A 26,699-nucleotide genomic window follows, 5' to 3' on the forward strand; every position below is an offset into this window, starting at 1 on the left:
TTAAATTTAAGAACCTGATTGATCCCTGGGGGAAACTTGTGTTGCCTAGTCATCCATGGTCAGCCTGAAAATGTGCCTGCATCTCACTCTCTTGTATTTTTGTAACTGTTTTTGTTGTTTGCATGAAGTTATATTGAGTAAGATGCAAGCCACCCTGAGAAGTGCATTAATTACATTAGGAGAACAGAACGAGTAAGAACAGCCGACCTGAAACTTGTGGGATCGTAGCTTAATGGCTGGCCAGCTGAAATTATCTTTGGAAAGGTAGGGATGGTCACATGGAGGCAATTCTGACTCTACACTGTAAGTGAAATCTGGCGCAAGTTCCAAGTCTACTGTACTTGAATGAATGCTTTTGCTGGCTATGGATACTCTGCCACAGTAGAATTTTAAGTGTTTTGTTTTTAACCACTTCATTTTATTTACTGTATTTGATTATTTGACCTGTATGTTATGATCTTTTGCACATCACCTTGAGATGCGTGCATAACGGGAACCATGCAAGCATTTATATACAGTAAATATAACAGCTACGACATTCTTTCATTCAGCTGCTTACTCTATTTCATATTTGACCAAAGATACCTGACTCCTGTTTCTCACCTCTGGTACAACTAGAGGAGCTTTGAGGTAAAGTGGCAGATTGTTCCCACTAGATGGACTGAGCTGTGGAACTAACTGGTTGGGATGGAAGTTTGGGGGATTTGGCCTGAGGTAAAAGCCACTTCGAGGATAGGGCCAGTGACAATGTCACTTGAACCTTCGGAACCAGTCAACCACCACCTTTAAGACCTCAGTATAAGTCCAGTATAACTCTTTAATAAATCAACAATCTTAAAATTCATCCCGTCTCCACAGCTTGTGTTCATCTCACACCTGAGTCTCCTGTATCAGCTGCAAGGAGGCCTTTAAAACATTCTGAGTAAATTGGTGGGAGCAAAAAATTTAAAGCAGTGTTACCTAAACTTGTGGTTGCCCATGGGAGGCTGAGGGAACTGGCATCCCTGACAGGCCTTCAGAGTGGTTTGAGGTGTGTACCCCTGGGAAAGATGAAGCACAGCTCTGAATTATTATAAGGCAGTATCACATGCTCATGAACTGAAAGGTGAAATGTAGATTATTCCTCGTAGCTTTGGCATTGTCACAGACTTAGCAGAAAGCTATGAAGCAGCGGCAAGTCTGTTTCTGAGTACCTACATGATCAACCGAATGCTTACTTTCCAAGAGGAATTAAGCCAACAAAACTGTACATACAAGATTCTGAAAATAATCCACTCTGCTATGAAGCTCCCCAGCATCGTTAGTGGTTCATTCCCAGCTGAGATATTTAAGTTAGGAACATTGATTAAGTCAGCATGAACATTAGCAATTAAAGGGGGTGACCTGGAGTGGAAGACGGCAGCAGTTAAAATGTTGAGTTTTACAGAACAAAGCAGAAGACAGGAAATATCCCCGAAATGTCAGGCTTTAAAAAAAGAAAGGGGGGGAGCAAGCATCTACCTGTTAAGTCTGTGAGGAGAACTTGAAAATATGAGGGGAATGACTGGTGAAAAGTTCAGGAGACAGAAGCAAGGGCCCAGAATATGATTGCTAGTGATATAGTTTCAGGATTCTGCAATGCTCTTTACCCAACTCCATGACTATCACAATATTGGGCAAATAAACGTATGTGAAATTGCAAAACCTTTCTCCTGCTGAAAACAGTCCTAAAAGAACTTGCTTGTGGGCTTTCCAGGTGCGCATCTTTTGAATCTGTGTTTGAACATCCCACTCCACAGATGAACTTTTGAATGCAGCAGAGAACCCAGAGGTGTTCAGAACAGTGGAGCCCTCTCTTGAGACAAAAGGCTTTATTTAAAATACCCCCACAGAGGTCACCAAGTGTTCTAAAAATCACAAGAGACACTGCAGAAAGAGAAAATGAAGTAGAAGTATTTATTAAAACTAAAAGCACAGATAATGAACAAGGCACACAGAGGTGCATTGCCCTCAGTGTTCAGGCACTGGGATTTGCTGGAGTTTTTGCAATGCACTTAGGTGCTTGGCTGCTGAAGGACCCAGAGTTCCTGGCTTGGCACTTACAGGAAAAGGTGCAATCCTTAAGAACCACCACAATATCCCAGCAACCTTTAGCTGCCCAAACTGAATGCCATTGCTTTCTGAAATTGCTTGGGATTCCGTAGCCCCATGCATTAAGCACCCACCTCCAAGACAGACTACACGCACCTCCTTGCCGAGGCAGAAGACACCCTCTCCTGCTGTGCTTCCAATTTTAATAAAACAACACGACAAAAGCCAATCTCTACTTGAACTTGCCCATACTTTTCACCGGAAATAGTAACTGAGACGTACTGGAAGGAGAAGAAGAATCATACACAATCTAGGCTTTTACTTCTTTGTTCCAGTAAATAAAGGCTTTTCAAAGCTATTGGTATATGTGTTCTATAAGTGCTCTCATCTGGGTTAGAAAAAAAACAGGGAGGGAGAGAGCCTGCTCCCATCCTCTCCCCCCCCCCCAATCTGCTGCCACTTCTCACAACAGGTTCGCGGGTCAATACCAGTAGAACTTTCTGTAGCTAGACATCCATGCTTAAATTCAAGATACCTGGAATATCAGATATAGGGCTTTTCTCAAAACAGCCCCATGATTCATTAGCTCTTTTATTCGTGAGTTTACCTGAATCCCCCAAAATACATATTAAGCACTACAGTTAAGTGGCTGGTTTCCCCCTTGTCAACTCCTTGAAAGTTCTGTAGGCCTATAGGCCACCATTTCAACCAAAGAGGCTCTGCTGAACTTTATGCAAATATTACACACACACACACACACACACACACACAGTCTGACTCTTCCACCATGCAAGATCAACTTGCACGGCACACACCAACATCTCACAGGCTGTGAGGTGCTGTTCCTTTGTGCTACTCATTGTAACTTTTTGCCAGGCGACAACAAATGGGTTCCATCAGCAAAACCAAGAAGTGTCAACAAGGCAAATGTTGGGCGGAAGAGTAGATGTAAGGTTAATAAATAAAACAGAAGGATGCTTTATGATACTGATTTGTTCCTGGCTTTTGCAATCACCGGTTCGTGGAAAAGTTTATTAAGTGTATCAAAACCTCAAAAAGCCTCTGAAACGTGCTATGGTATGGAAACATTAGGCACTTTGTAGGAATCAGGGAACATGCTCTGAGTCAGGAACAGGGCAAACCCTTGGAAAATGACTTTCCCCACCAAGAACTGCAAAGCAGCACATGGAACAGGCACATCAAGAAGAACAGCTCATCTCAACAAGCCATTTGGAAGCAGTGGCACATTATGGCAACAGCTTGTTGCTCTAAGCACTGGCCTTTGCTGAGGAGGAACAGAATTCCCTAGAAGGTACCCACATCTTAATGAAGAGAGATAATCAGACCTGAGTCTTCTGCACCTAACCTAATAGAGCAGCCTTCCCACAACCTGTTGCTTTGGGGACATTTTGGACTACAACTCCCACCATCCTCATAGCCATGGATGGTGGGAGTTGTAGTCCAAAAGTGTCTAGAAGGTTGTGGACAGCTGTAGCACAGGAAAGTAGCTCAAGCGAAAGCGATCCAAGTCCTACAATGCTAGTTCTGATCTGAACTAGAAAATAAGGCCAGCCTAGGGTAGATATTTAAAATAAAACACCATGGCACCCGCATCTGTGTGTTTGTGTGCGTGTGTATTTTCCATGGAAAATATAACTCCTAACATTTGCTTCAAGACGGACTACTTGCAGGTGACCAGACGGCTAGGAGAGTTAGCTGCTTCTCCTTTTGCAATGACTACAGAGCCTAGGCACAGGATGGTTACTCTGAAGTATTAGCTGTTTCAGCTTTACTGTGATCTACGCAGTAGGAGGGAAGAACACGTGTTGCAGGCATAATATTTGCCTGACTGGCAGTATGTGTCTCCACCTTTATAAAATCATGGGCTGTCCAATTCCAGCAAAGGGATCTTCAGGCACGTGGATGAATGTCCAAGAGCTCATACTCTGCAGAGGTGTGTGCATGTTGCCTCTGCCCCTTCCTCATCTATTCTTTGTGCATTTTTGCACAGAGGGCCTGAGAGGGGATTCTAATCATGTTCAGTATGACACAGCTACAACCCTCCAGGCAACTGGGAACCCTGGGCAATCAGAGATACCAATGGAAGGTATTTGAACTGCACCCCAGTGCTAGAATCCCTGCACACCTTCACTCTGAATGCACAATGGCTGGAAGAGGAGAGGGCAACTCTCACAGCCCCTACAGAGCTTAATGCCAGATTCACACCATACATTTCATGCAGTATGATACCACTTTAAACCGTCATGGCTTCCCCCAAGGAATTCTGGGAGCTGCAGTTTGTTAAGGGTGCTGAGAGTTGCTAGACTATTCCCCTCACACAGCTACAGTTCTCAGAGTGGGGTTTAACACTCAATCCCTCTTCGCAGGGGACTCCGTGAATTGTAGTCGTGGGAGGGGAATAAGGAGGGTCTCCTAACTCCTCAGTAACTTTAAACAGCTCCCAGAATTCTTTGCGGGAAGCCATGACTATGCAAAGTAGTACTGTGGTACTTTAAATACATGGCGTGAATGTGACCTAAATCCTCCCATCCAAACACCTAAGGAGGGCTAAAGAACCTTTCTGTATATGACAGCCAGGAAAAGCCTAATTCAAAAAGGCATTGTTCTTACTTTCCCCCTCGGACAGAAGAAGAACTTCCAGCATGGTTTTAGGCTATGTGCAACCCAGTGCCACGATGCATTACAGGGTCCGTAGCCCTCTCATTCTAACAGGCATACACAGTTTCTTTTTCTTATAAAACTAGCCCAAATGTATAGGGCTGTTCCAAAAATGTACTGACACCACAAAGGCTGCCTACAGGCACCACGTTGCTGAGTAATAAAGCTTTGCACACAAACACACTCACCCACCCAGCTGCCTTTTTTGTGAAGCAAGGGACTCTTACAAAGCAAGGGGACACTTTGGTGAGTCCTAGTAATTGAAATTTGCTAGGCTAATGAAAAAGGAAGGCACCTAGGGGACAGCACCGAGAGCTGCCTTGTCATATGCTATCCAGCCGGCAACATTCACACCCTTTTAAAGGTTTCACTCAATTTATCCTTGCTTCCCAACAACTGAAGGTACTTACCAAATGGACAAGCCCAGGATGACGCTCTTCCTTCCTCAGACTCCTGTAACTAACACTATATGTGTCTCTCTCCCTTCTCAACACCCTCAACACGGAATATTCCTGTACAAGATGAACCTGCCGTTCATTTTTCTACCAATAAATAGCATTTCAGCACAACAGTATTGACCAGCCACACCTCCCACCACACGGATGGGACACAAGAGCAACCTCGTCCTACCAGACCCCAACAGCTCATCTACAACACGCCGGCTACTCATTTCTCAAACTCTCTTCCTCCATTCCTCATTTCGCTAGGCTAGCTATTCTACCAGGATACAATATGGCCTCTTTCCCTGCATGCCTGGACATGCAGAGTTCCACTTCATGCAGTCTCCTCTTTACTTGCCCTTTAACCTTCCAGAAACACTGGATGGAGCCCACATAAATAATAAATAAATAGCATGAATTCATGATTTCTCGAGAAAACCCCATAGTGCTTAGCACAGGGGGAGGGGGGGTGTACGGGCAGTGCACAGACTGAAGGCAGTCAGTATTCACACCTTTTGCTTCGCAGGGGAGGGTCAAACAGGTCTCCAAGGGGGGAAAAAGGCATTTGTCATATACGGCTTTACATTATTATCTGCACCACAGCCAGAAAACAGAATTCCTTGCCTTTCTGGAGACTAGCGAGCCACATTTTGCTTCTCTCCTGATGAAGCAAAACGTTCTTGGCTGACCTCACCTTAATCACCATCCCCTCCTGCCTTCTGCTCATCAAAAGAGAAGCGACAGCTAAATTCAATGGCCATCTAGCCTACTTCTTTTTTTAAAAAAAGGTCGCACCGAACCCATCCCCAGAAATGAACTTCTTCTACACACAAAGGTGGGGAGACTCAGAGGCCCTCCAAAAAAAAAAAAAGGTGAGGTGAGGGGAGCCCAAAATAAATAAATAATCTATATAGAATCCTCCTTAAAGCTTTATCATGAGTAGGACCTCATGCCCCAGGCTAATATCCAGAAACAACTCAGCCCATCATTCCTGGCTTCCTTATATTCACTTCTCTTTTACAACCAGTATATATATATATATATAAAACAACTATGGGGGAGAAGCAACTCTTCAGGCACATCTGATTATCTATTTTGTTTCACTAGCTTTGAGTAGCTCCCCCCATCCCCACCCAAAAAAGAATTACTGAAAGGTTCCCTCAGCGCCATCCTGCACAATTCTACACACTTGGCTTCCTTTCCTCAAAATGGCCATTATTTCACTACAGGATTACAAATCTCAGGTTTACACCTTGCCGGCAAAAAGAACTCCCCCTACCCCCCCATCACCTCTGATCCTCAAACTGCAAACTGTTGGTGTCTCAATGCCAGCCAACCAGAATGACCTGGTCTGTGGGACAATGGGGTGTCAGGTTATCACCAATTATTACTTAGAAGTACTGTTCTTGCCTTTTTTTCTTCCACAGCTGACTGGCAGAGAGAGGTGCCCCTCTCGCAATGAATATCCAGGCCATTACTGCCCTACACCCCAGAGACTTTGCCAACAGAAGGGAGGGAGGAGTGCGTGTTCTCAGAAACTCTTCTGACAGTCACGGTTTCCAAGGCAAGAGAAGAAATTGCTCACAGTAAGGAGCGATAAACAGCTGACACGGGGTGGGGTGGTTTGCCCACAGCAAAATTCAGTTTAGAGGACTTGGGGAAATGAGTGGTTGAGCGAGAGTTAAGTTAGCTGTTGCTAGGGCAACAGCATTAACTACTAGGACTGCCCCTATAGAGTCAAAACATGGCACCAGAGAATCAAGATGGCCCTGGACACTACTACTATGGGCCTGGACGCAGCAGGCCCACTGGAAGGCCACAGAAAGGGGCCTGCAACATTCACAGCAGCCATTAGCTTCACAGCCACCTTCAGCTGCAGCGAGGCAGCTGGTGACAGGAAACCAAGAGCTGAATCACACCCCGGCCACTGCTGCCTTCTGTTTCCTCCCCTGGAGTCCTCTCTGCAGCACACCGGCCAAGGAGGCTGCAGCTGGCCTTGCGATTACATTCAGACGTCAGCTCTGAGAGGATGCCCCGTGGTGGGGCAGGGCCAGCTGAGTGGCGCTCCCCACCCCACCCCACCCGAGGATGCTCAGAAATCCAAGGAAGTCAAGTCTCCGAAATCACAGTCAAAGAGCTCGCTGATGCCCTCGCCCTCCTCGAGCCCAAAGTGATAGTCCTGGGTCGGCGAAAGCGCAATGAATTCGGCAGGTAGGAAGCTTGAGAAGTCCTCCTTGCCCTGCTGGAGCAAAGCATCCACGGACGCCAGTGGCGAGAGGTTCACGTCATCCGCAGGGCACTTCAGTGGCAACGCGCTCTCCCTAGACAACAGGGGCTCTGCAAAAGACAAAACACATGGGTTTCATTCATTACTTCTATTTTTTAATCACGCCACAGTCAACTTCTCTGGGTAATGAACAATGAACTTTTAAAGCGTGCATTTAAAATGCCACAGGTCAGTTCAGGCAACACATGGTGCCTGCCCACCGTTTATTTCATTTCATTACACTGAACGAAATTCAACATAGCGCTAAGTGGGGTATGTGTGTGAGGAACAAAGTTTGCTCATGCAGTGGGATGTTTCCTACCCCACTCTTTTCCTCCCTCGCCGTGCACTTCTTGCATTCACCCTAAACCTGTTCTAGGGTTCCTCCAACCCTCCAGAGAACATTTAGGGGCATGGAGAGTGTCACTGCATGAACAGAACTTGTTCCATGCATGCAGCAACTTACTGGACTCCCACTCATCAGTTTTATATCTTTCCCTTCCTCCTGAAGGAGCACAAGGCGGCTAACAACATAAATGCAATAATAAAACAAGAACTGAATTGAACACCACCAGCAGCAGTTTGAACACCTGACAGCAGCAGAGTCAGTGATAATGCTCCCTATATCCCAAAGGCCTGAGTAAATTAAAAGCTTTTACTCTTGCCAATGATGCTCATTTCCCATGGAAATGCCTATGGGAAGCCTGTAAGCAAAACCTGAGTGCCATAACATTCGCCCCAGTCACTGGTATTCAGTGGAGACAGAACACAACCATTGTGGCCATTGATCATCTGGTACTCAAGTTTGGCAGTGCATCTTCCACCCCTTTCCGTGTGTTTGTGTGTGTGTGTGTGTGTGTGTGTGTGTGTGCAGCGACATTAACTTGCAGTCTCCCCTGTCAGAGACTTGCAAAAGATGAACAACCTTGACTCCCAATCTTGTCAGTACCTTTCTGATACGCCTAACATGCCTATGGACGCCTTATCTAGTCCTCCTGAGAAGAGGCAATGCATGAAACAAAGGCACCAGGCACAACTGCTGAGTCATGACACTGACCTCCTTGCCACACTGTCTGTCCATGTGCCTTTCCAGAAATTCAGCCTGCGGTCTTTTCTTCTACTCAGCCCATAAGCAGGGAACCTCAGCCCAGGCTGCTGCATGCAGCATCCCAAGCAAGGCTAAGTATTGTGCTTTGTCACCGCCATGGGGAAGGCAGGTGGCTCAGCAAAAAAAAAAGAAAAGGAAAAAGGAAACCTGGAGCCCAGCAACAAAGCCGATGAGATTATGGTAGCTTCTTAAGAGAGGCCACCGTGACAGAAAAGGGCATGTTTAAGACTGTGTTCTGCTCTTTCCAGGCAGAAATCCCTTCCAAAATGCCACAGGTCAGTTCAGGCAAGGAAAAGTGTGGGCAAAAGCCAGTTTTAGAAGAAAAGTTAGGGTGGATACTTCCTCCTTTAAGCACAACTGCCCTAGTAGTGCCTGTCAACCATCACTAGGAGCCACAGCGAACCATCAGGCTTAAAGCACAAGGTACCTGCTGAGATTAGCCTCTCACAGGGAACGGCCAGAGCTCAATGCCCAGCTTCTCCAGGTGTGCTAGGAAGAAACCCCTGCCTGAAACCCTGGGGATATGCTTCCAGTCGGTGTAGACAGTACAGAGTTAGATTGGTATAAGGCAGCTTCCTATATCTGGGTGATGGAAAGGAAAGCCCAGCATTAGGAGTGTGTGCAGTAATGCTTGGGTAGGGCCAGGAGGGAAAGAGGAAGAACAGAATGTTTCCCCTTTGACCACTTGAAGCCCTACCTAACATTCCTGATCTGATTATATGGAGACTTCAGTAGGCACAAAATACATATTTTCCACGCAACTCCACCCATTAAGTTGGGGTGAGCAGGTTTTAGATTAAACAACTGGACAGAGAGGAATTCTTGGATCTCTTGCTGCTAACAGAGTTTACACTACACAGACCCTTCTGGGTTTTTTCATCAGAAAACCAGAGTGGCTGAAATCTATTGAGTTATGAGAAGGGAATGCTAAGATGGAGAGCAAAGGAATCAATTCCTCCACACTGGCTTACAACACACAGCACAGAAGGATGAAAGTCCACACAAAAATGATGCTTCTGATCCTAGCATATCGTTCTCAAGCGGATGGCTTTCAGTCTAGATAAGGGAAGGGGAACCTGTCGCCCTCCTGATGTTTCTAGACTACAAATCCCATCATCCCTGACCTTTGATCATTGCTAGATGGAGCTGGTGTGAGTTGTGAGTCTAGCAACATCTGGAGAGCTACTGGTTTCCTATCCCTGGTGGAGAGCTTTTACTGGAGGTCTGGAAATACATTCCTTTTAATTAAATCTTACGTCCTATTACAGCTTTCAATATGAAGATGTATCTAATCATGGGGGGAGGGAGACTAATAATAATAATAATAATAATAATAATAATAATAATAATAAGCTTCTATACTACCCTTCATCCAAGGATCACAGGGTGGTTTACAACATAAAAACACAAAAATACATAACAGTAACAAACAAAAACAATTACACACCCACCCACACCAGTTTATGGTCTTGTTTAATTAGCCAAAGGCCTGAGAGGGGAGGAATGTTTTTGCCTGGCACCTAAAGATATGTAACAAAGGTGATAGGCAAGCCTCCCTGGGGAGAGCATTCCACAAGCAGAGAGCCATTGCAGAAAAGTCCCATTCACAAGTTGCCACCCTCTGGACGTCTTGTGGAGGAAGCACATGAAGAAGATGATGGTCACAGGGTCTAGGTCAGTTCATATGGAGAAAATACAATATCCTCTGTGTTTGTGTACCAACAATCTGTCCCCAGTCCACAAACCAAGCCTGCCCTTGCAAGCCCCCAAACGGCTCCCACGCTCCACTCTGCATCCTGTTCTATGACCTATGGTGTGATGGGGCTGGCGTATCAGCTGCTGCAGACAAAATAAAGGGACAGCCAGCACAACTATGTATTTCTTGCAAGCTTCTCAATGTACCTGGTTGGGCCCAGCTGTACACAGAAACCCAGACTAGATGGGCCATGGTCAGACCTAACAAGGCAATTCTCACGCTCTTATAGGAGACGTTATAGGCTCAGATCCTGACCTGCTTTGATACAGCCTCCAATCACAACATGCTCCAAAGGGACCTTCGGGTGCCCTGTTCCCCCATCCACATACCTTGGTCTGCACTCAGCAATGGCGAGTTCATTTCCTGGGAGGGACGCAGAAGTGCAGGAGCTGCTGCTGCTTGCGAAGACCCTGGGGAAGGTTCCTCGGAAGCCACCTTCAATGGACTCTTGGTGGGGCTGCAGACTCCAGAGCTCTCTTCTGGGCACAGGAACACATCTATTGGGCCCTGGGTGCTCTTCACAGCAATTTGGAAAGCCTGGAAAAGAAGAAGAGGTGGACATCTGAGGAGACATTTACACAACTGAATAGTTTTCTGTAGTGGAAAATCTCCCTACCAGCTTGTTCCCCTGGAGAAGAGATTATGGTCAAAACATGGTGGGAACTTAACCTATATTCCAGTGACGTGGGGATTAACAGGTGGACATTAGGCTTAATTAGGGTTTTACAAAACCTGGATTGGATGGGGGGGGGCTATGCACAGTCTTACCACTCTTGGCTCTAACTAATAGGGGCTAAATAACAGAGCAGTAACTTTTTCCAAGAAGGACTACCCCCCAAATGTGCAGCATTAGCTTCACATTGTCTACTACGTCCATGGGAATTTCCCCCTAGCTCACCAATTGTATTTGGAAGGACAGAGACAACACTGCCTGAGCTGACTTTTTTTGGAGGTCAACTATTTATTACAGTGGTACCTTGGGTTACAAACGCTTTGGGTTACAAACACTTCGGGTTACAAACTCCGCTAACCCGGAAGTAGTACCTCGGGTTGCGAACTTTGCCCCAGGATGAGAAGGGAAATCATGCACTGGTGGTGTGGGAGGCCCCAGTAATGAAAGAGCGCCTCAGGTTAAGAAGGTTTTGGGTTAAGAATGGACCTCTGGAACAAATTAAGTTCGTAACCCAAGGTACCACTGTATTAGCAAGGCTCCGTGAGTGAATGAATGTTGATTCTTACTCACCATTATCAGCTAATCCAGTTAAAGAGAAGCTACTGGCTACCCCCTCTCCACCCTTCCATACAGTTTGTAGCTGCATGAACTGTCTAATGTATTTCTAATTCTTGTCTCCAGATCTGTCTACTGGAGATGACATGATTTGGATCAGTATGATGCATGGAGAATCCTGCCTTGGATAGGCAAGCGAGAAAGGATCCTTATTGGCCTATGATTCTTGAAGTCTGGATTTCTTAGCCATACCATTGGTTCAGGGTTGGCTACAGCTGGATCAGTCACCACAGACTCCTGCAAAGGGAGTGACCGGTTCAGCTGGAAGGAGCTGGTGCAGAAAACATTCTGTGCACAATGGCTCTGTAGTGACCAGGAAGAGTTACCTCTGCCGGATCAGAGACTTGCATCTGCGTCTCCTGGGGTGCTTTGATCACCATCACCAGTTGCTCAGAAGGGTCTGCAATGCTGCGCAGATCTTGGCATGTCACGTAAGCTGAGGTGTGCCCAGTTAAGTTTTGCCAGGAGAAGGATGACAGACTACATGCTAAGCACTAAGTTACCAAGCCCAAATCACTAGCTTTTGGGAAACAAAGACTACCACTGTTCTTCTGAACGCAGCATAATATGCTTGTATTCTTCAGCTACCAAACATTGTAGGGAAGAAACGAAATGAAAGAATTGCTTTAGTGTAGGATGGCACGTATAGCTTTTCCACACAGCAAGAAATCATTTGTTATTCCAATAGGAACGCCCCCCCCCCAGTAACGCTGCATTATTATTATTTTTAAAAAGCATCATTAACATTTGGGCACATTTTCTTCTTCCTCCCAAACACGGACATTGTACATCCATGGATCAGCATCACAGAGTCCGCCTGTGCAATTTCCCAGTGGATTCTGCACTATAATGGCTTCGCACAGGTGTCAGCTTCCATTACAATCAATTCCTTGTTAACTGTATACATTCTTGGAGAAGAATGTTAACACTTTGGGAGACAGTGAGGGGCAATTTTCTGCTCCACATTGTTCTCTGATATCACCTGGATGATTCAAAATGGACAGCAAGCCCATCAGCCTAATCCTTAGGACCATGAAGATAATCATTTCAGCTACTTCCACCAGACACCCTGAAGAAAAGCCACTTGCTTATATATAAACTTTGGGCTGTGTTGGTGATGAGCTGTGTGCCTCCCGGTCAAACTTTAATGGATTGCAAAGGAATAGGTTGAAACTGAGTTAAATGTGACAGTTGTGACACATTTACGGCACTGCACCCGTCACAGAGGGTGGGATCCAAGTCGCATTATCAGGAACAGGCTCGGCTACAGAGCTGCCAGGCAAAAATCAACTAGCAACATCTGACTGACTCAACGCCACCCTTCTCTCGCTCTCACACAGCTCTCCGTTCCACTGACAATGCACAGTCTTAACCAGCAGCCAGGTAGGGATTTTTCCATTAGCTCACAGGGTGGGGAAGTACAAATTAAAACACCAACACCCAGTCCTGGAATGTCAGGGGTGCAACTACCTCTTTGGAAGAAGGCACTCTTGCTGCACCTGGCTAATGCTTAGGACCTGCTTGCTAGGAGCCCAACTCTGCATCTTCCGGTCTGCCAAAAGCACCCAACCCCCCCCCCTTCCACACAAGGATATTGCTTGTTTTCTGGGTCCTCCGTGAGGTGCTTGAACTGAGTAGTACACATCTGGATGAGGCTGTCCAGTTGCTGTTCTGCTGCCTGAAGATCCTGGAGTTCCTTCACCAACCCCTGGCTCTTGCTGGCGCTCCCCACAGCAGTCCGGCTTCCCCTAAAGAAAACAGGGCACGTCAAGATGGAACAGTCTCATCAGCGACCTGCTGTCTCCTAACATCAGGGGGCATATTAAAAAGAGGAACAGACAGCATGTTCTATGGTCCCACGTGGTCAAAACTGATCCAGCGCAAGGTTAGTGAATGCCCAGGTACTTATATTAGAAGTTTTATGGTGCAGCAACATGGAAGTCACATTGGGCCAACACTGAAAGTTGGTCAACTCTATCCGATACAACTTTTCATCTGCTATTCATTTGATGTTGGTGAATGTTTATATACAACCATCTCTACACATTCAAATAATCCCCACATCAGGGTGGGATGTAGTGCACATTTTTCTACAGCATGGCATGGATCAAGCATACATTGCAGATGAATACATTCATGCCACACTTCATGCATTACATTATATGTGCAGGCTTTTTTGTAAGATCATCTCTTCCGTGCAGGAGGGGAATAAAACATATTCAAAAGGACAGAAGAGCAGTTTTTTTTTAGCTTAAGTCAGGCTTAACAGCATCATCTTAGCCACATTTACTCATAAGATAGTCCCATTTCGTTCCATGGGGTTTGCTGCAATCCTATCTATGCACACTTACTTGGGAGTTAAGCCTCATTTAATTTTGTCATAAGATCATATGAAGCTGCCTTAAATCATCAGACCATTAGTCCATCTTGCTCAGTTTTGTCTACAATGTCTGGCAGTGGCTCTCCAGGGTTTCAGACAGACACCTCTTCCAGTGCTACCTGGAGATGTCACAGATTCAACCTGGTGTTTTCTGCATGCAAAGCAGGTGGTCCACTATTGAGCTAGGACCTTTCTGTAGTGAGAGGCTAGGTTCTCAATAAACATACCTAGGAAAGCACAATTTATTCAAATCATAATAATAATAAATACTGATGCAGCTTCAAAAGCATGGATGGAGCAGAGGTGCAAGTACACTTCACAGCAGGACTCCCAGTGGTTCAGGAGATGGGATTTCACTGCCCTGCAAAGCTGCTTGCCCATGTGCTTGACAAACAGCACATTTTATGCACATTCCATAAAGTATGTACATTTCATTTTGTAGTTTACATAGATAGCCAAATTCAGTTTTTCTGGCACCATGTTCAAGTTTTCTTGATGTAGTCTTTAGTTTCTTTAAGCCTTTGACTCCATATATAGTCCTTGTGATGACATTCACTCACAGAAGAATGCTTGTAAATAAGAACTATTAACAAAAGGAACTGTATTAAGTCCAGTATAGTTATCACTCTCATCTTCAAGTGTTACCCTATTAACTTTGTGCAATACAGAAAGCCTTATCCATGCCAAACTTCATTTCATAGAAAAGAAATGAAGACAAAGGCTTTTCTCCTAAGAGACACATTCCAAAAGGACAACCAGGCAAGTCTCCTACAGCAAATGCAAGAGGTTGGTTACTTCCTAAGGCCAGGAGAAATTCGGAAGACCAATACAATCAGAATAGGGCAACCCAAAAGAACAGGTGACATTCTACTTACAACCACTGGATATGGTTCTTTGACTTCTTGGTGATCAGCTGGATACCTTCCAGGACATTTGTGATGTCATAGATCCGCCTCTTCTGCACCTTCAACACCTCTGCAGCCCAGTTGAGATCCACAACACCATCAGGCGATTGGCTCAGCAGCTCCAGGAAACGTTTGGTGGTCAGATTCAGGGAGGTTTCATAGCGGGATTTCTCTCCAGGAGACTTCACCCCTGAGGATCAATGATGACTTCATTACAACTAGCAACGTTGTTGAAGGTTTGCCACTGCATGGCTTGGAATGTGAACTTGTCCAGCTCATGATGCTTGGCTGCATCGCAAATCAAGCAGCATTTCCCCAAGTTACTGCTGCTTGGCTCAGAATTTAAACCCCCAATGCCTTGAATTCTGCTATCCGAGGCACCAAATAAAATATAAAGATCGTGGCTTCTCAAAGAGGACTCCAGCAAGACCTCCCCACTTACCCAAGCAAGTAGGATGGGTTTTGCAGAGGAGGCAGCAGGGGCTCATGGTGAAAAGCAAAGATTTGCAGACCCATTAAGGTGCATTATAAAAATCAGTCTACAGTCTGAAAGATATCCATCCACCAATTACATTGCAACCAAAAGAGGAACTGGCCATGTCTTCCGGTTGATTTGCACAAGTATTTGTCTCTTGCTAGCAGGAGCAGAAAACTTTCCTAGGTAAGGCAAGCAAAGAGTTTTGCAGTCCCCTGTAGCATCCTACCCAGTTCCCCTTCAGCTTCAGCGACGTCAGATGCCAGGGCCAACATAGTTTCATGTCTATCTTCACAGCTTTTTAGGTACAGTACAAGAAAAGGATCTAAGGGTCTTGGTGGACCACAAGCTTAACATGAGTCAACAGGGTGATGCAAAAAAAGAGTGAATGATCTTCTAGGCTGCATCAACAGAAGCACAGTGTCCAGGTCAAGGGATGTAATAGTACCACTCTATTCTGCCTTGGTCAGAACACACCCGGAATACTGTGTCCAGTTTGGGGCACCACAGTCTAATCAGGATGTTGACAAGCTGTAGTGTGTGCAGAGGAGGAAGACCAAGATGATCAAAGGTCTGGAAAGCAAGCCTAATGAGGAACAGTTGAGGGAATTGGATATGTTTAGCCTGGAAAAGAGGAGCTATGATAGCCATCTTCAAATATCTCAAGGGCTGCCACATGGAAGATGGAGCAAGCTTGTTTTCTCCTGCTCTGGAGGCTAGGAACCAAACCAATGGCTTCAAGTTACAAGAAATGAGATTTTGACTAAACATCAGGAAGAATTTTCTGACAGTAAGAACTGTTCAACAGTGGAACAGACTCTCTGGGAAAGTGGTGGAATCTCCTTCCTTGTAGGTTTTGAAGCAGAGGTTGGATGGCCACCTGCCATATAAGATCTAGTTAAGATTTCTGCATTGCAGGGGGTTGGACTAGGGTCCCTTCCAGAATTGCAGTTCTGTGAGAAACTTGCTCTTTTTTCACTTTTTTTTTAAAAAACCAAGAATGCTCAGATTTCTAGGATTCTAAATCTAGTGCCAAACATCAGCTTTAGCACTTACTATTATTAGTATTTTAAGATTTTTACAGCGACATAGTTGGTTTCCTATTTTCCCCTGACTCCATTTGTCTCTTTTGTAGTGGTTCTTTCACTTCTGTCTTTCAGCCATTTGCCTCCTTGCACTTATTTCTGTACCATTTTAACCGAAATCTGATTGTATAGTTGTAATTGATGTCTCTATCGTTAATGTATGGCTGGGTTACCTGTACATTGCTTAGAGAAGATTATAATTAAGGGGTATGTAAGTTGCCAAAATAAAAATAACTATTTTTTAAAGGGGGGGGGAATCACTTCATTTTTGTTTCCAATGGCTACCCCCCCAACTCTCCCCCCCCAATGATGTACAAGGCTTGTAACTGCTTGTTTTTCCACCCAAAAGCACCACAGCCGCCTTCTAGGCTCAGGCTGCTCTGTTAACAGGAAGTCCTGCCCTGTTTAGCTACTGGGACAAGGAATCTTGAAAAATCTGTGTATTGATTAAAAGCAACAGGGTTCTCTTCTGGCCACTAGCACCTTTGACAGGGTTTTTCGCTTTTCCTCGGGCTGCATGAACACTCTCTGCAATGTACTGGTGGTCAGTCTCCAAGTTCAGCTTCCGTTTTACCTGGAACAGAAGAGAGAGAGATTTGCAATAGGTTGGTGGACAGCTATAATTTCATTTCAGCCATGCAGTGAAACAAGGAAGAGTTTGTGAAGCAGAAAGAGCCCAAGAGTACTTTGAAAAACAGGACTAAATCTATATGGCTATGTGCTATCTCCATGTTCAAAGGCACGATGAATTACCAATCTGAATTATCAGTTGTTTTGTGGAGAGTGACTGACTTCCTGTCCTCCCTGTGAGCTTCCCAGGGACATCTGGCTGACCACTGTGGGAAAAAGGATGCTGGGCTACTTAGTCCTTTGGCCTGATCCAGCTGGGCTCTTATTATGAGAGTCTCCCACTTCCAAACAGAAGTGGTACAGCAAAGGCTATATCATATAGTTTCTCTGCAACTGTAGACAGAGCCCTAAGACATCACCAAAACTGTCTAAAACCATAGCAGAAAGTAATGTGTGAAGAAATTGTGCCATTGGAATTGCTATTTTTTTCATAGACAAGAAGCTTGCTTACCAAGAACCATCCACAAGAACTCTAGCTACTATTGCCCAGAATAAGGAAAAGCTTAGGAAGCTGTCCAAACTATTCACTGCTCATGATCAACATGATCGTGATGGCGTATTTTTCTTCTGTGCAGCTTCTTTTCAAAGTGTGGAGTAAGGAGAGCTTATATCCTGCAAGTTCCAGGTATTATTTCAATGAACCTAAGCATCAATGATATACCAGTCATCAACACCAACAACTGATAAACCTTTACGCTCTCGTAACTCCATACCTCTTGCCTGAAACAGAAGAGTAAGAGATGGCAAGATCTTCGGCCACAGAGACCTGAAGTGTTGACCTAATAGAAGTCGATCACATAATCCACTAGAGTTCCACAAACAACAAATCTCCATGAAGTTGCCTAGCAATGAGCAAAAGATGCAGGGCTTTTTATACAAACAAAAATCCAATAAGGACAGCACAATTGCAATATGTTGGTTTGAGAATCTCACTTTAGTTACTATTTACAGAGCAACCAACTTGGTTGGGATGTTTCAATGAGGGAGAGAGAAGTTGCTCCAACCTGATGTGTTGAAGAAGACCAGAAGTCATACTAGTAGAGCAGGGCTGGAAACCTTTTGACACTCCATTGTACATACTGGATGAGACTATTGGGAGTTACAGTCCATCTGGAGGGCCAAAAGCTCCTCAGTCCTGTAGTAGAAGTAGCAGACAATTCCACAGATAACCCCAAAAGTGGCAGAAGCAAAAAGTCATATTCTCTTTAATCGGTGATTCAGACACAAAGCTTCAACAAATTAAGTTATCATTAAGTTAAGAGAACATCCCACAACATAATCCTGTTTTTCCAACTCAACCTTATTAAATGATTGCTGACATAGATGGAAATTATTAAGGAGGTAGATGGAAATTAGTTAGGAGGTAGCGGAGAAACTACAAAGGATGACCACTACAAAGAAAAGCTTGACTACAGCAAGTATAGGTAGATAAAAGATTAAGAAGAGTAACTATCAAGAAGATGATAAATTGGTACATTAGATTGAAATGGGTTGCCAGTCTGCAACCATAAGGACAGAATGGTTTCTCCATTCCTTTCAGCCCATCTTTTAGTTTATTCTGTGGGTACAATTTCCGCAAAGCTCATAGGTCCCCACACAACAAGACTGCATCCTCAGGTCTATCCATTCCCAGAGATTACAACAGCTGGAGAGCAAAGCAAATGCAAGCCTGGACATTCCGCTTTCTGGAAGCCTATTTGCTTCTTCTGAAAGGAAGCATTAGGAAATCCGCAATGCCTGTGGACAGTTAACAAGACAGGCTTGATAGACGAAGTTTTAAATATAAAATACCATCTGCATTTTTTTTGCCAATGACTGAAATACACTAGGCATAGCCGCAAACATAACCCTACCATCTAGTTTTTTCTTTTGTTTTCCAGTACTGGTGTTTGCTGAGAACCACCCTATGGGAAGAGAGATATAATTCTTTTCCAAACTGAACTCCAGCTGAAGGCTTCAGTTTATTAATTGTTCCATTTTACTGTCCAGGAATGGTGTCTATGCTTTCTTCCCTTTAACATGGGAGGCTAGTAACGGGATCAAGGCTCACCCCAGCACTATTCTGTCTCTGATGAAGGCCTGAAACACTTGTGAGCAGCTTGCTTATTGGCTACGGGGAGCAGCAACGCTGAGAGATCTCACCTGGCAATTCCAGGATCTGAAGCAATCATCAGGTCAAATTCCACTGCTTCCACTTGTCCAACTATTGATAAAAGAAAGAGACTGCTTCTTTCCCAGCAGCTAAGACAAAATGACGAGACGAAGGTGGGGGTGAAGGTGTTACTTACTAAAGGAAGTATATTTTCATGCATCCTGCAAGAAAATACTTTCTATAGAGTCATTTACAGTTAACTGCAGAAGTACTCGCAGCATGCTAAAAAGGCTTTAAGGAGTAAATGTTGGCCATACCTGAATGAATCCCTCAGGTACAGGCACTTTAAATGGAAGCATGAATCCGGCATGAATGAGAAATTCTTTGTCTCGTTGCTAAACCAGAATTTATAGGGGCCCTGGGTGGGAAGCTATAGCAATTAAACCAGTTTAGGTCTGCAGAGTAGACATGCCCTGTGGATGCCTTCACATGTGATGCCAAGAATGCCTTTTAAATGGGGTGAGAGTTGGAACTTGTGCTTTCAGCAAGGGAGCTTAATTTTTAATTCTGTCCCAAAGAATACTCTGTTTAATGTGCATGACCTGGTTGGTCTTGGGAATGTGCTTTCCTGTTCCTGTCAACCTGAGGCACATTTATGTCACAATGAAATCTTGCACCCAGGCATTCCCCTTTCTAGATTACCGTGTCCATAGTATTTTTATGTTAACAGGAAACATATTACTAAACTTGTTGTGGCTATCATTATTATTACTACTACTAACACATACAGCCCAGGTTGGTGCATCACCAGTGCGCAGGGCAGAGATGGGAGAACAGCTGGAGATAAAGGGCAATAGAGGAGCATCTTCTCCAACCACTTGGAGAAGATGCCTGAAACATCAAGCCTAGTGAGTGGCTGAGACTGTGGTGCTGCACAACCCAGAGGATTTAGTGCGTTGCGTCATTGTTGCCAGGTGAGTGTGCTTCAGGATGCATTACAAAGCCACAACCACTGGCAGTTTGATGAGAGAGCAGTGTAGGCTGTCTCCCCCTTTTTTGCTACTGCATTAACATCAACAGTGTGGCCATAAGCAGGTCTTGGTGCACCGTGGCCTTTTTTTGTAACATATCCTTTGCTATCACCGTATGAAATGGAAATGGTTAGTTCTTCTCTTGGCTTATGCTGACTCTGTGGTGGATTTGCCATCCTTTATGTCACATAAACATGGTTTTGTATATCAGTTGCTGGAGGGTGGGCATAAGTGTGCATTTTGTGCTAAAATGTGGGTTTATTATCCCCTGGTTGCCTACCAATATATTACTTTAAAGATTTTGTATTGATGATTAACTGCATTGCTAGAAAATGTTTTATAGCGCTGGCTTTTTTGCCAAGGCATTTGTTCCAGGATTTACACTTTTAGTTACTAATGATCTTTTTATTTCCCAGTTTATTTTAAATTTGATATTGTGTGCTTTGGGGGGGGGGTTAGTATGTTACTTTGACACTTTTTTGTAGCAAGAGACTATTAATAAGAAATAAATAATTTTTTATGATGTTGGGCTTTTTTTTAAGAGACACAAATTTAGGGTTCAAATCAAACAATGACATCAGCTATGACATATAGTAGGCAACCCAGAAAAATAACCTCAAGGTGACACAAATCAATTACAAGGCCATGGGTTGTAGCCAATTCTAGTCTGACTTAGAGTAGACCAGCTGACATTAAAGGACACCGCTAATTTAGCTTCATTAACCTCAACAGGTCCACTCTGAGTAGGTCTAGTGTTGTATACAACCCATTTGTCTCTGGCCACTGTAAAGAGAGGCACTAAAGTCAAAGTGTCCATGAGATTCCAGCCTAGCAAAGCTGAAAAGCCTCTGGCGCCTATTATATCTGAGTTTCTGCAAACTTAGAAGGTGTGGCATCTAAAAACCCTGAACAAATCTAAGGGCCTAGAAAGCCTAATGTTGGTTCTCCAAAACTGAAAAGCTGGACACCTTGTGATTTGAAATATTTTTCAAGATTTGACTTGGAATAGCCCTTAAAAAATAGCCTTTCCTTTCTTGCTTCCATTCCAAAATGACAGATCCCTGCAAATTGAGCAAATCCAGGTTCTGGGGGTGCTGGCGTCCTCCATGCCCCCACAAAGGTCATGCCCTCAAACCTACTACATGGCTTGAATACAGCAGCACCAACAGGGCGGGGAAACCAGACATCTTCAGTCCTGCCCTGAACAACAGGCACCCCAATGAGACAACACAAAGTGAAGGCTCATTACAGATTCCCGACCCAAACATTTAAAACAAAGAACCGACTGTAAAGCGGCCGCCCACTGCAGGCCCCTCTCAACAGAAAAGGGCCTCTGTGGGAGGAGGATGCAGGCAGCTTTTGTGAGCATCACCTCCCTTGCTCTGCCTGCTGGGAAAGAGCAACGGGAACTGCAACCATCAACTCCCTTGCACTGGCCAACTCCAGCAACAGCTTCAGTTCTCCAGGAGCAGGCAGTTGTAGGAGGAGGATCCCACACAATATAGCCAAGGGCAACCATGGCTCCATGTTTTGTTGCCAGCTGTCTCATTACAGAGGACAGTAAGTCCCTTAAGCATCTGGCTCCATTCACTTAATCTCTGACAAGCCAACCCAACTGAGAAGGCAGGGAAAGAGACCAGGTTTGCAAGCTCATGTCTTTCAACTGGGGTTGGAGGGGCAGGTAGTCCCTGCTCCCCTGTGTGTTTATTTGTATAAGCACCAGTATATGGTAGGTATTCAACACAGTGCTATGGCAATCGTTGCCTCAGCACAAGCATTTCAGCTGGCCAGAAAGAACCAACACCCCTGTTCTCCTCCCTGTATGTTGTTCTGGGGGTTCTTTTGATCCCAACTACCACAGGGGAGACGGGTGGCGCTGTGGGTTAAACCACAGAGCCTAGGACTTGCCAGTCAGAAGGTCGACAGTTCGAATCCCCGCAACGGGGTGAGCTCCTGTTGCTTGGTCCCTGCTCCTGCCAACCTAGCATTTCGAAAGCACGTCAAAGTGCAAGTAGATAAATAGGTACCGCTCCGGTGGGAAGGTAAACGGCGTTTCCGTGCGCTGCTCTGGTTCGCCAGAAGCGGCTTAGTCATGCTGGCCACATGACCCGGAAGCTGTACGCTGGCTCTCTCGGCCAATAAAGCGAGATGAGCGCCGCAACCCCAGAGTCGGTCACGACTGGACCTAATGGTCAGGGGTCCCTTTACCTTACCACGGGGGACATGGGGGAAAGCACTATTGTCCTAGTCAAACTCCTTGTGCAGGCTTCTCCTACTTTCTACACTGTCGCCTTCTCCTTGCCCTTACAGATGCGGTTCCTTGATCAGCCATTTTCCCGCAACATGGAGATGCGTTGATGGAGAAACTCTCCTTGTTGAATTGCTACTATGCTGGTTCACCAGAAGCTCCAAGAAGAGAGAGAAAATAAGTAACAAACATGCACTGAAAGCGTTTGGGCTGACAGATATACATTAGTAAGCTACTTTTATTATTAAGCAGGGTTACGTTAAGCACTTTATGCTCTAAATGTATACTAACACATGAAGAAGTGGGACAGTGACTGCTGGTTTTGCCCACAACATTTGGTACCCCACCCCCAAACACATATGGGTTCAAAGCAATGTCTGCAAAGGGGAGCCTATGTATACAGTTGCACTTCCATGCAGTTGATAACAAACGCAGGTGTGTAGGCTACCCTTTTCATATGTCACACTGAACATGTGGATGTTGGGACAGGGCCAGCAAGCTCTGCCCATCCTCTCTTCGATGTGGAAGTATAGGTGCAGAGGAGAAGGCCTGAAGAAGATTCCTCTCTTTGCCAAATGCTGCTCCTACACCTAGAATGTAAGCGAACCAAACTGGAAGAGTGAATCCTGTGGGAAACTGCAATCAAATGTAACTAGCAAGCTTGGGGTAGTTAACACATGAAGGAGTTAAGACCACAGAATTGTATGCCTAGACTCAGTTAGGCCTGAGTCTGGTGAAGTGAATTGTCTTTGTTCATTCTCTTTCATCATCTGAAGCAGACCAGGCAGAGCATCTGAGCTTGCTCGCTTCAAGCCCAGGCTGTGTGCTCAGAAGTATTTTTTAAACCAAATAATTTTCTACCTCTGTTCTTTGTGCTGCTACATGGAATAATCTAACCTTTGGAGTTTGTAGATAAAGCATTTAAACTTACTAATGGTGTGGTCTGTTCACTGCGAGAGGGAGGGAAGAGTGCTGTAAGTAGACTAAACATGATCTTAAAAGGGTCTAGCAGCTTAAATTCCCATGCTTCACTTTGCTGAATGTTTTTTTTCCTTTTTAAAACTTCTGTTGACACTCTCTCTACTAGAGAATGTGTTTGCCCTGTGTTTTGGATCTAAGGATCCAGCAATTTCTTCTAAACCAAATATGTTTATATAAAATACTGACAAATTCAGCATTCTTGAAGGTTTTTTTTTTTTTGCCTTCAGTTAACCAACAGGACCTCTAGCTACTTATCAACATCTTAGTGCATGCTACAACTACTGATTATGCTATATATTAGAAACACAGAGACAAAATAATCTACTGTACTTGTCACTTCCAACTAGTTAGACATGCTTCATCACTAACCCTCTAAGTCCTATAGTCAATAGTCATACTATAAACAAAGCAGCACATAGAAGCTCCTTACTATAGAGTGTATACACTGATTCACACAACAGCATCTCCAGTACCATTTGAAGATCTGCCTATTTCTCTGTACACACTATGTCCCAATATTCCTAAACTGTGTCATTTTATTGCAGCGTTCGTGCCTCTTTTTCCAGTATACACAATAGTAAGAAAACATAGAACAGTCAGTCAGTGCTAAAACTGTTAGCCACAAACTAATTTAAGATTAGTTCATGTATATATGTAAATGCATATGCTCCCTAACATAAATAAAGGGACATATAGAAATGCTTGAGATATTCTGTGAATTCCTGTGCAAACTAATTTGATCCAAACCTCTTGGATTAATGTGTGGATCAGAGAATAATTATCCTTCAGATTGCACACTTCTGCAATACTTATTGGCTCAATGTACAGAAATGCATTAGAACTGTATTTTATTACAAAATAGGTTTGCAAATGCCTACATTGAAATAGAAACATTATTTAAGTAGCTTATTTTGTGATAAAATATGCATTTAAAAACTCGTGCTCGATTTTTTAAGAAAAAGAAATGCAATGATGAATGCAGAGACAGACTTACATGTTAATTCATGCCCAATTGACATGGACTGGAAATAGACTGGTCTGCCCATCCTTAGGGGCACAACATACGTCGCCTTCTCTCACACACATTTAAAGACACTAGCCTGATAGAACAGAAACCAAAGTTGCACAGTTCCTGCCACTTCCTTCCTTTGAAATGCGGTGGCAAATCTATTACCAATCGATTTCCCTTTGGTAGGTCTTCATTTTGTTTAACATCAGGCTGGGCACTGCATACCTCAGAGTATGTAGCTCTAAAGAAAGCAACTGCACAACAAAGCCGAAGCCAAACATTTGTCTTTGTTAAGAACAAGAACAGAACTCTGGGCCTTGACATCCTGTAACAGGAAGTTAAGCTGCTTCACTAACAACATTTGCAGGCTGCTTGCACTGAAAGAAGAGACTCGACACAATCCAGCAAGTTCTGCAGCCAGGCTCAGAAAAAGACAACAACCGGGTGTCTATCTATCTAGGTCAGACAGGACAACCTTGCTGCCTTAAGTTCGACAATGTAACATTTTGAAGCCTAGACCTTCTAGTTAATGATTTCTCTGCATGCCTTCATGAGCACTCTGCCCTTCCTAAGAGATTGCTACATATGCCACGTTTAAGAGGCACTATTTCAGTCACAGTCTTGAAACTCTCCCCACATCTCTCCTGTAATTACAGGCACAGGGAAATCCTTTACAAAGCCACATGGGATTAAAAGAAAACTGTATCAACTCACAGATATAACTGTGTCCTACTGAAATAAGCAACCTAGAAAAGGATTGAAAAGGCCTCTAATACAATGGCTCCCATATTATTTAGCAGTGCTGGAATTTACTAGGTAGCTGATCCTGGACAGAAGCAACAAGTTGAAAGTGTATATATATATATATATATATATATATATATATATTCCAGATATATATATTTGGTGGCCGGGAGGCAATCTGAGAAGTTAACCACTTATTCCCCAACATATGGTCTAAACCAACTACAAGGTCTTATGGAGATTGCAACTTGTTCCATTACCCTGAGTGTAAAGTCTAAAGATTGCCACATTGCTGTTGGTCACAAGAGTTTTTACATTTTTGCACCATGCCCCCGGTGGAGGATGGAGCACGATTCAGTGGTAAACAAAGGGCATCTATATTATATGCCCATCACCGTAGCGTCCTAGAACATTGGGTGCAATATATATATATATATAAACGTTATACACAAGTTACGCTTCAAAACATTCGTTGATGGCAAAGCTTGCTGCTCTCCTAGGAGCCAGCAGCAGCAGCTGCAGCGGGGAAGCGGGTGGCATTACCGGCGGGCGCTCCAGAGCAGGCCTCTGCGTCGCCGTTTCCAATCTGGCGGGCTGCGGAGTGGCGAACAGCAGCAGCTCGGCGTCGCTCTCTCCTCCGGGCGCGGAGAGCTGGTCTGGGGTGGAAATGATCACGATCTGCTGCTCCATCACATGGATGGCTTCCGCGCCCCTCAAGAGGGCTTCCAGGTCCGCCACATTCTGGGTCACCCCCAGGCCCTCCAGAGACATGGTACAAAACGCTGGCACTCACATGCCTCGGAGGAGCCTGGGTGGGGTGGGTAGGGGTGAGGGAAAGGCCTAATCCTGCCCGCTCCTCTGCCTCCCTTCCCCCACGCACCGCAGGAAATCCGGAGGATCCCTCTTCCCCCACCCCCACCCCACCCCGCCGTCTTGATTCCCCCTTCCCGGGAATCAGAGCCGTGTCAGCGGGCCGGTGCCACCGTCCTGGCCGCGGGGGTGCAGGGAGACGCCGGATGGCAGGGGCCGGGAGCCAGGAACACGCCCCATCCTCCTTTAAGGGCAGAGGCCCGGGAAATGGTGTCCCGCGGAGGTGCAGCCGGCCAGGGCCGCGAGCGGAGAGGAGGCGGCGGCGGCGGCCAGGCCGAGAGCGGAGGGCGCCGAGGCTGCTTCCCGGGTCATCTGCGAGGCCCCCACGAAGGCGCGGGTCTCCGCGGGGAAGGGCAGGGCGCTACGGCGCACAGCAGGGCTCCCTTCCGCCTACGCTCGGCCGGTCAGCGCCGACTTCCCAGCCGCCCTGCCCTGCCCCGCTCGGCTGTGTGGTTGCCCCGCGCGGAGCCGGGCTCCTCTCGCCCTTCTCTCCCGCGCTCGGCCGGACCCGTCCGCTCCGCTCGCGCTCCGCTCCAGGCACTGTTATTGTTCCCAGCTGGTCCCGGCCCCGCACACGTTTGCGCGCCAAATCCTTTTTGCCGCGAAAGCAGCACGAGCAGGGCGCCGTCGCTCCCATTGGTC

At 45.3% G+C, this 26,699-nt stretch overlaps 1 protein-coding gene across 1 annotated transcript; it reads right to left on the reverse strand.

Annotated features, from left to right (window-relative positions):
* Positions 1 to 5,959: 5,959 nt before the first annotated feature.
* On the reverse strand, positions 5,960 to 26,682 carry E2F1 (E2F transcription factor 1). Its single transcript, XM_053393939.1, has 7 exons — positions 25,731 to 26,682; positions 16,936 to 17,026; positions 14,863 to 15,082; positions 13,203 to 13,355; positions 11,934 to 12,048; positions 10,649 to 10,856; positions 5,960 to 7,526 (listed from the first exon to the last, which is right to left on the reverse strand). The coding sequence occupies exons 1-7, from the start codon at positions 25,956 to 25,958 to the stop codon at positions 7,282 to 7,284; spliced, it is 1,260 nt and encodes a 419-aa protein (XP_053249914.1). The 5' UTR covers positions 25,959 to 26,682; the 3' UTR covers positions 5,960 to 7,281.
* Between the last annotated feature and the right edge of the window lie 17 nt (positions 26,683 to 26,699).

The sequence above is a fragment of the Podarcis raffonei genome, chromosome 6, assembly GCF_027172205.1.
Source record: "Podarcis raffonei isolate rPodRaf1 chromosome 6, rPodRaf1.pri, whole genome shotgun sequence".
Lineage (NCBI taxonomy): Eukaryota > Metazoa > Chordata > Lepidosauria > Squamata > Lacertidae > Podarcis > Podarcis raffonei.